The sequence below is a fragment of the Mycteria americana genome, chromosome 1 (assembly GCF_035582795.1).
Source record: "Mycteria americana isolate JAX WOST 10 ecotype Jacksonville Zoo and Gardens chromosome 1, USCA_MyAme_1.0, whole genome shotgun sequence".
In the NCBI taxonomy this organism is placed as follows: Eukaryota; Metazoa; Chordata; class Aves; order Ciconiiformes; family Ciconiidae; genus Mycteria; species Mycteria americana.
In genome coordinates, this window is record NC_134365.1 from 120,959,147 (window position 1) to 120,972,876 (window position 13,730).

Sequence of the window (13,730 nt, forward strand, 5' to 3'; positions counted from 1 at the left end):
GCACCGGGCAGGTCACAGGACCCATCACAAAGTAGAAAGAGTGCAATATCTCCCTATACTCTGCCTAGTTTTTCAGCCAAAAGCATAGGTGTGGGAGAGATGGATGATATCCTCTGTCAGCTGAACAGTATAACCCATTTCCCACAGGGACAGGAGGAGGAAGAGGAGAACATTTCCTTGCTGTGCGGGTTTCCTTCTATCTTCCAGGGCCTTATCAGCTGATCCTGCTTCCTCAGCCTTCCTCATGCATCCCTCCCCCGCTTTCTCCCAGTGCTATTCACAGATCTCTTAGAAAGCAAATCCTCCTTTTTCTAGCAGCTCTCTGCTAAGTGACAGGAAGCAACCCTCCCCTTCCCTGCTCGCCTCCAGTTCCATTTTTCTGAGTTGCAGCTGCTCCTGCTGTAGCAGGTATCAAGCATCCCCTCCTCCTGGCTGCCTTCTTTTGGCCACTACATTTTTCTGAGCAGACCAACCTATACTGAGGTGTGGGAGAGCATCAGCCACAGCTCGTGGGTGGGGGAGGGGAGTGGGGAGTGTCTCAAGTGTTATTTAGGTCACAGTCAAAACCACTAGCCAGTATACAGTAAAGAGCAAAAAAAGGGTATAGAGGGTCAGGGAAGATATAACCAGGTATGCCTAAAAGGGATGATGGGTTGAGTGTCACTGGGAAGTAAGCATTAAAGCCAGCAAGGGTGCAGGAGGGTTTGAAGACATTTCCATGCTCTCTCTCAAGGAAGATGGATTAAAAATGATGCAGAGAAATTTGGGGAAGCTGTTCTTTTCTATTCATTATATTTGTGCATTTTCCATTGTATCTATGACAATGTTTTCTGCCTACTTCACCCCTAACGAAGTCAGTCAGATTCTTGACGTATGGAGAGTATGTCACCACCACTGAAGCTGTTCCTGGGAATGCTGGCATCATGCTGCCGTGCTTGGCTTGCTGTGAGCCAGTGGCTGCAAGCCAAACACTCGTTCCATGTCCTCCCCATGTGTGGAAACAGCACAGTTAAAATTGGCATGGACACCACTACTGTCAGGATGTCCTTGTGAACTGGTGCAGGCGATAAATGACAACTTCTGCAGTGCAAATGGAGATCTGAACACCAGGAGTCAGCCAGCTTTTTTTTTCTTGCAAAGAAGATACTACCATGCCCTTTAGTCTGAGACTGATGGTTCAAAAGACATGGGCATCAGAGTCCTGATGAAGTTGCTGAGATGCCTAAAGATGTCCCTTGATGGTTCCCCAGTGTCAGCCTGGCAAGGCCAGCAGGCCTTGTGATCTGTGTAGCCATAATCATAACAAGATGGTCACTGGTTAAGAATGTGGAGCCCCAATCAGGCCCATAGGTGGGCTGTATGATTTTCATGTCACTCATACATGCTGCTCAGAAGTTGGACTATAACCTCCAAGAGTGTCTTCATGCCTCTGTCCTCCCCAGATTGGCAGGAGTCTGGTTGCAGGGCTCCATAAAAAGGCAGTAGCCTCCACACACGCACACCTTGAAGACACAGGGACTGCTGAAGCCTTCTGTGAAGGTCTGGTGCCAGCTGACAACAGAAGACCTTGACAGCATCCCTTCTCAATGAAAAGTTGTGCTCCTGTCAGTCTGAGCACCACCTCCCCAACCTGAAACTTTTGTTCAGTCATGGGCAAAGCAGTCACCATAGCAAGGATTCGTAGCAGGACACTGTTCGTCATTCTGACCTCAGTGAAACTGAGGTGCCAGAAAACAAGCATCAGTTCATGCAGGGTCCTTTCACCTTGCTCCTACCAGTTTCAACTTGAGCCCCACGTTCCTTCCTTACTGTGCCTTGCAGAACATGGTGTCCAAATTTGGAGTGGGATGGTGCATAGGGCAGCACAAGGAGAAAAAGGCTTATGTATGAGATTTTTATACGGGTGATGATGACATGAGAATTGACACATAAGTGTCATCTGGGTGACAGATGAAGCCTACTGTGGTACCTTCTAAAGGGGCCTGCTGGCAAGGATGCAAAGCTTATTTGAAACTTTTTTGGGGGAAGTTTTGAACCACACCTGTAGTGGAGACAGGCAGTACTGTGCTGTGATATGTCTGAAAATATCTCCCCAAACCAGGTACACTGGAAATGTGAGGAGCTTCTGCACAAACTGTTTCGATCTACTGATCTCCTGCTGCTCTGAGTTATGAGCTAATGTAGACATAGCCTATTACTGAGACGATTTGGTTAGAAGTTCTGGGGAACCCCGGAGTTTATTTTCTGGTTACATAAACTTAACTTTAAAAAATAAATATATTTATCGTTATTGTTTTCTTCCCCCAGTGCCTACAACATTCCTAGTTTTCGTGCTGGTGCTCAGTTGCTCAGCTCATTGAGTGGATACGCCTATACCAAGCGAGCCTGGAAAAAAGAAGTTGTTGAGTTGTATATGGATCCAGCTTTTTTCCAGATGGACACTTCATGCACTCAGTAAGACATGAGATTGTAGCACTCCAAGATTCTATTCTGAATTTGCAAAGAAAGGCTTTAAAGGAGAATGGCTAATATTGGAAAGAAAATTATGTTTAGTACTTTCTTACAGAATGTAATAATGTTAAAAATTAGTCTTGACAACTAATTCTACTAAATGCATTATAAGCACTGAAGTTTTCATTATACTGCAGAAGAATAAACTTGTCTCATACTGATACTCCCCTTAGTGATTAGGGAACTGCATACAGTAGAGCTGGAGGACCTAGAATGCAGTATGTATTAAACCAGATAAGAGTCTGCATATTGAATATCGTTTGGAAACTGTTTCCTTGTATGAAATGCTTGACCAAAATCTTTTCTGAGGTGAATCCATACCAAAGCTTTCTCTGGTTATCTAATTCCTTCTATATCTTATTCAGTTGGAGATCCATTATTGATCATCTTCTAACACATGAGAAAACTATGTTTAAAGATTTGATGAGTAAGTATCAGCTACTGATAACTTATTTCTACATTAATTTGAAATCTATTTGCGTTTGAGCTATTGGGTACATGTTTAATATACTAATGTATCAATAAGATGCAGACAATGCATCTGCATAATTGAGTATGTTGCCAACTTCATTCACAACTAAAAGCTGTGCTAAGTTAATTCTGTATTTTGGTCACGTCTAAAACACTCTGTAAGTATTTTTGTTCTAGAAATGCTCATGTTGGACTCCTGCATTCGCATTTTGCCATAATTTTAAGTTGCTGAATTGTGGCCTCTTGCAGCTGTTCCCTGTTAGAAAGGAAGGAGACTTTGGCTAACTTTGCAGGTGTCTGTACACTGGCATGGAGCTGTAGGAATGTGGTGCACCAGTACAGCAAACCTTTGAGCACTGTGCTTTGACCTCTAATTCAGGCTTGAGGAGAGTGTAGAAGAAAGTGGGGGAAGGGGTGGGATAGAACCCCTTAAATTTGCATGGAGCTTCAAAAGAAAAAGCAGCTTTAGTCTCTTTTTCAGATCTTTTAAAAGAATATTTGAAGGGTTACAGTGCGAGATTAATTCATAATGCACTTTTTTTTTTGCCAATGTATATTTTTAAACTTATCTCCTTTTTTTTTCTCAGTAAGTCTTAAAGCTCTGAGATCACTCATCTATGGATTTAGGAGACTGAAAAGAGGGGAAGATTCATGCACACAAGGGCAGAGACAGGGGTTTAAAATACTGGACAGCCTCATTGGAGCTACAGTGCTTGTTTCATATAATTTTCCTGCTACTGTGAGCAGGTCTGGATCAACACCAATTTATTATTCCAATTAGTAGACCTAAAGAGAGTTTTTCATTTTAAAAGATTTCAGGACATAGGAATTATTTTCAGCCCAAAACACAAGAAGTCTATATATGGTAGATAATTCTTATCTCTGTTATAGATATGCAGAGCAGCGCCTTAAAACTGTACCCAAGTTTTGAGCAAAAAGCAATGTTGTTAAAGCGGCAAGCTTTCGCTGTCTTTAGTGGAGAGGTTGATCAGTATCATCTCTATCTTCCCTTAATACAAGGTAAGATTTGTAATTTCACCTGCCTTTTTTTTTCAGCTCTGACACATATATAAATTGTGTAAGAAAGGAATGTCACCTATTTTCCTACATGTACTTCCATTTTTTAGAAGTTTTTAACAAAATTTATGATGCTGTGAATCTCTGAATTCTAACAAATAAATCTCATTAAGAGCGAGACGGGAATCTGGGTTCCAAAGCCTTTGGCCTGGAAATATAACTGGAAACATGATTATTTTGTGGCAATCTTCCAGCTACTCTTGGGCCATTGTTGTTCTCCTTAAATGTCAGTTTTGACAAAATTTTGTCCAATATAAAACCACCACGTCTTCAGACTTTTTCTGAATCACAATTTTGTTAATAGAGTGCAAAGGATTCAAGCCAAAACTGATGATAAAGCACAAATTTTGTTTTGCCACCTTCTACATTTTTTTTATTTCCCAAAACAACACGTGTTCAGGAAAATACTACCCTTTTTTTAGTTTGTTTTTTTTTTACTTTTTTTATGTTTATTTCAGAACGACTGACTGAGAACCTCCGTGTTGGGCAGACTTCTATAGTTGCCGCACAGATGTTTCTCTTCTTCAGAGTTCTTTTGTTAAGGATTTCTCCTCAGCATCTAACCTCATTGTGGCCAATTATGGTAACTGAATTGGTAAGGAATTAGTAGTAATTTGAAACTAATTAGTGTGTGTTTTTTCCCATTTCACCTTTTTCTTCCTCTCAAGTACACCTCCTGTTTGAAAAAGAAAATGTTTTCATAGTTTTACAGTAGTCTGATATTTGGGAAAAGAATTAACATTATCATTAGGAAATACCTTTTTGATTGATTTTGGTTTTTTGCTAATGTAATCTCTTGCATGATTTGTTAATTTGTTGCAAGACATAAGAGTAAACCAAGAGACTGTGGTTCCATATACTGCATGAAGTATATCTTTTTTGTGATTGAGTTGTATGAACATTTCAGCATCCCCATAAATAATTTATTTCTTAAAGATTCAGACATTTCTACAGCTGGAAGAAGATTTAACTGAGGAAGACGAACCAACAAAGTAAGCATCACCATTTGTCTGATAGAGAACTTGTGAAAGCTGGTAACGATTGTACTTGTTCTGTATCTGAGAATTTTTAATTAATTAATTAATTAATTAATTCTCTGGGCTAGGGAGGAGAGAACAGGATTTTTTGTGTATTTCTGTTACTGATGAATCATAGTTTAGGATTTTTTTTTCAGCAGCTAAAATAGTGATATGTTCAAAAAAAGTTAAGTACCACTTATTAGTTGCCTAAAAAAATAGAAGAGATGCTAAGTCAGCATTTGAATATTTTAACATGTTGACATTTTTTCTGTATATTTTAGATTACCTTTTCTTCTAACAGTCTTTAATATTAATCACAGTGCTCATAAAGAATAAAAAGTTTTTGTTGTGCACAGGTGCAAGTACTTATTTGTGTAAATGTGTACATTTCTCTTTTGCTGAATGAAAAACATTTAGTGGATTTATGTTTTAATGGTACATTTCTTAATTGTAACTAACACAGGAGCAACAGCAAAATAAGCAAACAGAAAGTCTCAGGTGATGGCAGTGGATCTGACATACAGCAGAATGAGCTGTCCCTGTACTTATCAGCTTGTAAGTTTTTGGACACAGCACTTTCATTTCCACCTGACAGGATGCAGTTGTTTCAAATGTAAGTCCTCTAATTACTTACCTGTTCTCCAGGTTGTTACCATTCTTATCCTTTAAAGTAATTCCAGATCTATTTTCTTCTAGACTTAATTTTGCCATCAGTTCTTTTTACAAGTGCAGATGTTGATACTCAGACAAACGTAATTCGGGGTATTTGGAAAAATAATTCGGTCTTGTCAGTGTAGGAGGATTTCACCATCCTCATTAGGAGGTTCTCTAACTTGGAAAAATTGGGAGAAGAGAAAGACAGAGACCATTCTTTGTTTTCCCTTTGCACATACTTGGGAATTTTTTGGAGCCAGTTGCATTTAAATACTGACATGATAGTAATGTCCTTGTTCATTAAGTTTGGCTCTGGTAATAGCATAAATTATAGTTATGACAGCTCTTTCTGTAACACAAACCAGTGCTCTACTAAACTGTGTATGATCCAAACAAGGATTTTTTTCTGCCTGCCGTCTTATCAAATACTCCATTTGTTTCAGGTACAAATGGGCATTTGTCCCAGAGGTGGACACAGACTTATCTACTATGACCTCTCATCTGGTAGAAAATCATCAGGAATGCAGACCACACATTATAAGAATCATGGATCTGCTGAAGATGAAGTATGGGGTAATGAAAGAAGGCTTCACTTGAATCTTTTTCTTCTCTTTTTTTTTTTTTTTTAATCCATCAACTTACTTTTCTAAACAAGTGACAAGATTTTAAGTTAGGCAAGAGGTTTTTGGATATTCTAATAAAATTCATGAGGCTTTTAAAAATGATCTGTCTGCTTTCACATATATATCTTGAAGATGTCAGATTGCTTTTGAGTGTGAGGGAACAATAGGCAGTTTTCCTGTTGTTCCCTTAAATCTGCCCACAGCCACCCAGTGAAAACAATTTGTCTCAGACAGGACCGGTATTTATAAAAAAAAAGCATGCTGTACTTTGTCAAAAAAGTTTACCACAATAGCCTTTTAAATTACCATTAATGTTTCATATTAATTCTTCCAGAAAAGGAAATAGGGGCATTAGTATTTCTCAGAGATATGTCTGTATTCTGTTGTTGTTTGATATCTGATTCTGAAGGCTAGTCCAAATTTGCAGTCTTCTGAACTTGTGAGACTTTCATTGAATGGAACCTCGAATGCAAATATAGAAGTAACTCGGTATACCATCTATACAGTTTATATTGTGGTACAGTTGTAGGCTGTGGATCTCTTAGTATGAAAAAAGGGTATAGTACAGGGTTCAGACACGCCATAACATTGTGTCTTAATGCAAAACCTTTAGTGAATCTTTGTTTGTTTGCTTATAGGAAACAAACAACACTGAGGGAATTTCCAAGAAGCACAAATTTCCTCTTTTGAACTCCCGCTCTATATCTAGCATCACGCAGCTTATGCCCTTCTTCAAGACTCTGTGTTGCGCATTTACAACAAACGGGAGTGAGTCCCAGAATTCACATACTTCTGCATCTCTCTCTGTGGACTGTGTTGGCAGTAATGGCATAAACATCTTGCAACAGCTTGAAGAGAGTGTTGAATGTGACTTCCTTGAAAACATGGAAGGTTAAGCTGCACATCAGACACTTGGCTTGTGGTGAATCAATAGCAAAAAAAGGGAAAACTTTACTGCAATTCTCTTCTTTTTTCTCCAGTTTTGAAATTACATTTTGGGTTTTCTTCCTGCTGTTGTGGAGTGCTCTTCAATAATCCAGGTTTCTGAGTTGGTGTTAAAAAGCAGGATTCTTCAGTTCCTGTGGGTGGAAAAAAAAGTACAGTTTAGTGGTAATTTATCATAGTTACTGTATTCTTTTACTTGTTTTCAATGTGAAGGATTAAAGAGATTTTGTACATAAAGGAAGAATATTTTTGACTTGGTGAAAGTAGCAACTGTACCATTTATCCACTAACTTCTCAAGTAAGTATTTTAAACTGCTTTTGGAACTATGTTCTGAAAGTAAATTTAAGAAAAAGCTAATATTGCATGTCAGTGTACAATCAGTTTGCAGATAAGCCATTTCCTGAGGTTAAAGCCTGCTTCTACTTCTCCTTTCTTTAACTTGTCCTAAAACTTATCAACTTCTAAGCAAATCACCTAAATTTCAAACAGATGTATTTTATAAGTCTTAGCATTGTGCAAATAACTGCAGAATTGCCATGTTTGTAATTTCAACTCTGTACTATAATAGCATTCTTCAGGATTAGCGATTCCTAAATAAAAGACAAACGCATGCATAAAAGACAAACCTATGCAGTAACATTTTGTAATGTACATTACTTGAGGGGTTAATCAACTAAAAATATTATCATTCATGTTTTTTAAATTAAAAAAACTTTGTTCTTTCAGTGACTAAGGTCACTTTGCAACTTCTGAAATGCAACTAAATGAAGATAATTCTGTAAAAATATAAATTGCTGTATACCAACAGCCTAATTAAAATGAAAGGAAATTTCTTTTTTTTAAAAGAACACTTTTTATACAAAAGAATGTATTTGGCTGTTCCTAGGTGTTAAAAGAGGTAGGGAGATCATCACAGTGCCATGACTACAGTAATGTTCAAGGTGCAGCTTATTTCAGAACTGTGCTGCTACCACTGCCCAGGACCTGGGAGAGAAGGATTAGTACCACCAAACAGCGCAGCTGCATGTCTGAAGGACACTTCTGATGGCCAGCAGATAAGCACCATCACAGCAACACATACAACAAAAGGCTCAGTAGAACATTTTTTAAATGAGGAGATGGACTCCATTGAGTTTTCATATTTAGTGGATTATCTGACTGAATTTGCAGTGCTGATTTGTTTGGGAGGGGAATTTTATCATATTTTTCATGGTGAAAAGCTTTGTCTGCTCTTTTTTTTTTTTTTTTAAACACCTTTGTCTCCAGAAAAAATGGTTTTGTAAGATATACCTGCAGACTGGTACGTGTTACTTGTGTCACTTGGAACATCACAACTGAGGTAAATGTGCTGGGTATTGGACTTCACTCTTGGTTTTGCTAATTAAAAAAGGACATAGAAAATGTATGGTTTAATGTCACTAGGTTGTGAGGGCAGGGATTTATTTTTTTCAAAACTCACACAAGAAACATGGAAGGCTATTCTGCAGTGTTTTTTACCTACAGATATATGACGTTTTCATCTTTGGATTATAAACTAAAATAATGAAACACTGAACAACATGCTTTACTATGATAATACTGTAATGCTCTATGAAGATAATACTGTAACAGGCTTATGCTAAACTTAAATAGCTTATGTGCATTTTTACAGTTAAGGAAAGTGATAGACAACTGTAATATTGTGTAGTCACTAAGAATGTGAATTATTTGTATTAATATAATTTATTAATGATCTCTAATGCTATTGAAATGAAGTGAATCACAAGTAAAAAGTTATCCTTTTAAAGCATTACTTGAAAATTGGAGCAGGATATTTTTAAAATGTTTGTGTTCATTACTTACATATCTTCAATAATTTTTAAAGATAATATCGTTAAAACTCAGGATGATTTGGTAGTTTTACTTTCAGCTTTCTGGTGGTTGCATTCCATACTTGGGTATTTCCCTTAAAATCCTGATGAGATCCTGTCAAATGGGCTATTAAAATCTAAGACAACTTTTTGCCATCAAACCTGTTGTTTTACACTCTCTCATAAGCTATAAACCTGTGTCTTCACATAGTTTCCTCACTGACTGGAGGTGGTGAACCGGTAACTTAGATTGAGAGTTTTGTCATCCTTCCCCTTGAATGGGAATGTCCCGTTCTGGCTGCCTGTACTTCAGATGTGCAGGGGATTGGACATCAGTCACTTCCCACCCAGCTGTGGTGGTGAACTTAAAAACAGAATCTGTGAGTTAGGTCTGTATAACTCTCTAAGATGATCTTACCTTCTACAAAAATACCACTTGCTTCTAACTCCTGCCTTCGTACATAACGTTTACCTTTGTCCTGTGGTTCTGCAGATGGCTGCTTTAAATGGCCTCAAATATTTGTGACTTGCAGAATCCTTTCACTGAAGCAGAATCTAATTCTTAAGAAGAAAAAGGTCGTTAAAATGTAGTACATAAGCAGATCTTGTATTATTATAAATAGGGTGTGAATAAGGAGGAAAGGGGTCTAACTAAAAAAAGTCCTACTTGGGTGGTGGAGGGGCACAGTTACATAGGCCTAAAGGTACCTCTACCAGTGTAACTTTAGTGCTTTTCTATATGGGACTAACTGTAGTCATTTTAATTCTTATGCTACTGCTGTTAAATCCACATGGAGGAGGAGGGTTGTACTGCTCTAACACTGGTACTGCCAAAGCAGTATAACTTAACATAGATGAATCTGAAAAACTTTGGCCCAGAACTCAGTATCAAGAACAGGAGAGAAAATGCTTTTGCTTTGCTGTGTAGTTCTTTGCTTGTTTTCAGAATAACCAAGCTTGGCTTTCTCTTTTGGATACTTCAGCTTTGAGATGGCATAGCCACAGTGCATGATACACAGAGGGAGAAGTATTTAAATATTCAAAAGGGTTTCATTTTCCTGAAGGAAACAAATAGTAGGTGCCACCAAGGTAACTGCCAAAGAACAGCAGAACTTGAAATACAGAGCATTAAGTAATGGTTAAGTGTATTTGATACTGTATTTGAATGTAATTCTTATAATAATATTAAATGTTAACTTGAAATACCTTTTCAAATGCAATTCTCATTTTTCAGACTACCTTTACTGCTCACTCACCAACTTTTAATTTTTGTCTGATTCTGTAAAAGCTCTCAAATTCAATTTCAATGGATGAGGGCTCTCTACAGAGCTCTATAGACCTCAGGTTTTAGATCCCAGCAGCAGTGGCTCTATGCTAGCCCTTACACTTGCCTAAGGGAAAGACTGCACCACTGCCTCCCTAATCCTCTCATCATAAGCCCCTACTGCTCCAGCTCGTACGTCCCTATCTTTTGCATTCCTGAACTTTCCACCCTGGGATCCCAGTCCTGCGGTCTTGGGACAAGTTTTCTGGATTTGTGTGTCTGGAAGAACTGTGTGGAGCAGATGGAGGAAGCTGCTGCTACAGCATCAAGGGATCATTAATTGACCAACAGGCACTGACCCCCTGTATGGAGGGAGCACCTCTCCCCAGGAAATTAGGGGCTGCTATTGCATGCTGCTTTCTCTGTGCACCGGAGCTTTCCAAACTTCAGTCTGCATGCTTTTATATGCTCAAGGCAAATGGCCTGAAAGCACTGCCTTTTCACGTGGAAGGAAGAAAACTTTTCCATAAAACTGAGTTTGAAAATCTAAGGCCAGAGAAGTAAGGTTTCAATGACTTTGTGAAAGCTGCTTTTCAGATTTCATCCTTTCTCTGTAGTCTGTACATCTTTTGTAATGTTGTGTGATTGTCATGGTTTAACCCCAGCCAGCAACTAAGCCCCACCCAGCCGCTCACTCGCTCCCCACCGGTGGGATGGGGGAGAGCATCGGAAGAGTAAAAGTGAGAAAACTCATGGGCTGAGATAAAGACAGTTTAACAGAGAAAGCAAAGGCGCGCACGCAAGAAAGCAAAGCAAGGAATTCATCCACTCCCTCCCATCGGCAGGCAGGTGTTCAGCCATCTCCAGGAAAGCAGGGCTCCATCACGCGTAATGGTTACTTGGGAAGACAAACGCCATCACTCCGAATGTCCCCCCCTTCCTTCCTTCTTCCCCCAGCTTTATATGCTGAGCATGACGTCATATGGTATGGAATAGCCCTTTGGTCAGTTGGGGTCAGCTGTCCTGGATGTGCCCCCTCCCAGCTTCTTGGGTGCCCGGCAGAGCATGAGAAGCTGCAAAGTTCTTGACCAGTGTAAGCATTACTTAGCAACAACTCAAACATCAGTGTGTTAACAATATTATTCTCATACTAAAATCCAAACCACAGCACTATACCAGCTACTAGAAAAAATTAATTCTGTCCCAGCCAAAACCAGCACAGTGATGTACCTTGCACCTCAGAAGCTGCTAATCATAGACCCATAGAATCATTTAGGCTGATGGTTGATTACACTGCATATGTTGAAAATCATTGTATGTATGCTGGGACATACTGTAGCATAGCTGAATGTCTCTTGAGTGTCTGCTTAAAGAACAGCAAGTGGGCCATTTAAGTTTGGCAGTAACAGCAAACCTCCATTCTTTGCAATTACTGTCCCAATGCAGCTCTCATACTTAAATACTGGTTGTCTCCCAGCGATCAGTTCCCAGAGCTAAAGGTGAGGCTAATGGCAGCAGTGATTGCTCAGCAGATCCGGTCGTTCGATCCCATTTCTGCAAACAGATCAAAGGAATGGAGGGAGCAGGCAGATGGAGAAAAATGATTGATCAAAACCGATGATGCTTCCAGATAGAGGCTGAGGTATGTTTTCCATGATAATTCCCTGAGCTGAGGCCTCAATGCAGCCACAGTGCATTCCTCGCAACCCCAATACTGTCATTAGTCTCACTGACGTTGGTGGGCAGGGTTGTGAGGCCCCACCTCACAACTCGGGGGGGGGGGGGGGGGGGGAAGAAGGCTTTTGTTGAAGATAGCAGGGGAAAGCATTTCCCTCAAGGTCTGTCGAAGGCTGGTCCTTGACTAAAGAGTAAGTGGCCTGTAAGGTTTCAGTCACCATGAATTATCTCAGGCTTTTCTTTTTATTTTCTCTTGCAATGTGTACCTGCATCTCTGGGTGTTCTGGGTTTTTTTTCTATCTGTCCACCACCAAAATCACAGCTCCCCTCCTGCTATAGAAATTTAAGATTACAGAATGAAAAATTGGGAGGACAACAAAAGGAGCTAGAGAGTAACACATAGCTAGCTTGTAATAGACACCAGAGAGCTTCCCCGCTACAAACGCATGTAAAGCAGTTGGGTTTTTAAAGTCCTCCAGGAAGAAAATTGATAGTCTGGACTTAAGGTAAGTAACCATGCACAGCTCAAAATATGTGCCAATAGCGGAACCATAGTAATTGTAATTAAAAACCTGAGGAATTTAGTTCTGCAAGTAAACAGCATGTGAAACACGACTTCTGGCCTCTACTCCCCTTGCAGAAGAAGAATGCGTTGTTACGTGCAGGCAGCTCTGTAGAATACAAGTAGTGCTAAACCTTCCTGCTAAGGCTCCTGTTACTTGTACCAGGTAGGCTCCTTCTCACGTTCCTCGCTGTGTGACTTCTGCGGTGAAAACGGCCGCTCTCGATACTGACACTGGACTCTGACCTCACGCTGCCTCTGACGAAGGCAGGGCACAGCGGCGAGGGGCAGCCCGCCATCGCGGCTGCGAAGTGCACCCCACAGCCCGGCTGAGGGGGGCGAGGGCAGCCAGGTCCCCTGACCGAACCCTCGGGCCTCACCTCGCGTTCCGGGCCGCGCAGCCGAGCTCGCTGTGCCGGCCTTAGCCAGACGGCTGCCGGTATCGGGTCTTCCGCGTTACTCCGTGTCCATTATTCATTTAAATGGTGCTGCCGCCGGAGAACCGGCGTTACAGCTGCGCTCCTGTCAGCCGAGCAGCAGCCCATCCCTGCCGCCAGCGGAGGGAGCACAGAGCGGCAGCCGCGGCCCCTGCTGACAGGAGCTCTGCCCGGAGGGGCGGCCGCGGCGTTTACCCGCCGCCGGGATGCCGCCGCTCTCAGGGAAGCGGGATTACGGAACGGTGCACCAAAAAAAGGGCATCGCCTGGATCGCCGCACGTAGGAGCCTCGGCCGGGCTTTCCCCGCACCGCCTCACAGCGGGCGGGCGGGCACCGGCTGCCGGAGGGGCCCGGCCCCGCCCCAGCGCCCGCCTCCCGCCCTCGGCCCGGGGCCGCAGCCTTCCCGTAACCGCCGCCCCCGGCCGCTGGGAGAGGGCGTGGCCTGGGCGGCAAGGCCCGCCTCTCCCCGGGAGCGGGCGCGCTCGGTGCCGGAAGCGTGCGAGGAGGGGGCGAGGCGGAAGAGCGGGTCCTGGGCGCTCCCCAGCGCCCCCTCAGCCCCCGACGCTTCCCGCTCCGGCTCTCGCTGCGGCACAAAAGATGGCGAAAACACAGGGCGGTATCCGCCTCAGCGCGGTGAGT

The 13,730-nt window shown here is 41.6% G+C and overlaps 2 protein-coding genes and 1 long non-coding RNA gene across 7 annotated transcripts in view; 2 read left to right on the forward strand and 1 right to left on the reverse strand.

Annotated features, from left to right (window-relative positions):
• DOP1B (DOP1 leucine zipper like protein B) overlaps positions 1–7,251 on the forward strand; it is a 53,258-nt gene extending 46,007 nt beyond the window's left edge. For 4 of the 5 annotated variants that reach the window (XM_075518394.1, XM_075518388.1, XM_075518372.1 and 1 more), the window contains 8 exons: positions 2,308–2,454; positions 2,877–2,938; positions 3,874–4,002; positions 4,518–4,654; positions 4,996–5,051; positions 5,542–5,691; positions 6,176–6,305; positions 6,994–7,251. In XM_075518394.1, the coding sequence (XP_075374509.1) occupies positions 2,308–2,454; positions 2,877–2,938; positions 3,874–4,002; positions 4,518–4,654; positions 4,996–5,051; positions 5,542–5,691; positions 6,176–6,305; positions 6,994–7,251 (1,069 nt within the window). Of the gene's footprint in view, positions 1–2,307; positions 2,455–2,876; positions 2,939–3,873; positions 4,003–4,517; positions 4,655–4,995; positions 5,052–5,541; positions 5,692–6,175; positions 6,306–6,993 lie in introns of those variants that run through there. The other variant, XR_012778044.1, reaches the window with a different exon arrangement.
• Positions 7,252–7,297: 46 nt separating this feature from the next.
• On the reverse strand, positions 7,298–13,438 carry LOC142417549 (uncharacterized). Its single transcript, XR_012778045.1, has 4 exons — positions 11,646–13,438; positions 9,624–9,712; positions 8,592–8,678; positions 7,298–7,434 (listed from the first exon to the last, which is right to left on the reverse strand). It is a non-coding gene; the product is annotated as an uncharacterized LOC142417549 (long non-coding RNA).
• A 155-nt stretch (positions 13,439–13,593) lies between these two features.
• Positions 13,594–13,730, forward strand: part of MORC3 (MORC family CW-type zinc finger 3) — a 36,985-nt gene continuing 36,848 nt past the window's right edge. The window contains exon 1 of the mRNA XM_075518412.1: positions 13,594–13,724. Within this exon, the coding sequence (XP_075374527.1) occupies positions 13,689–13,724 (36 nt within the window). The 5' untranslated portion in view covers positions 13,594–13,688. The remainder of the gene's footprint in view (positions 13,725–13,730) is intronic.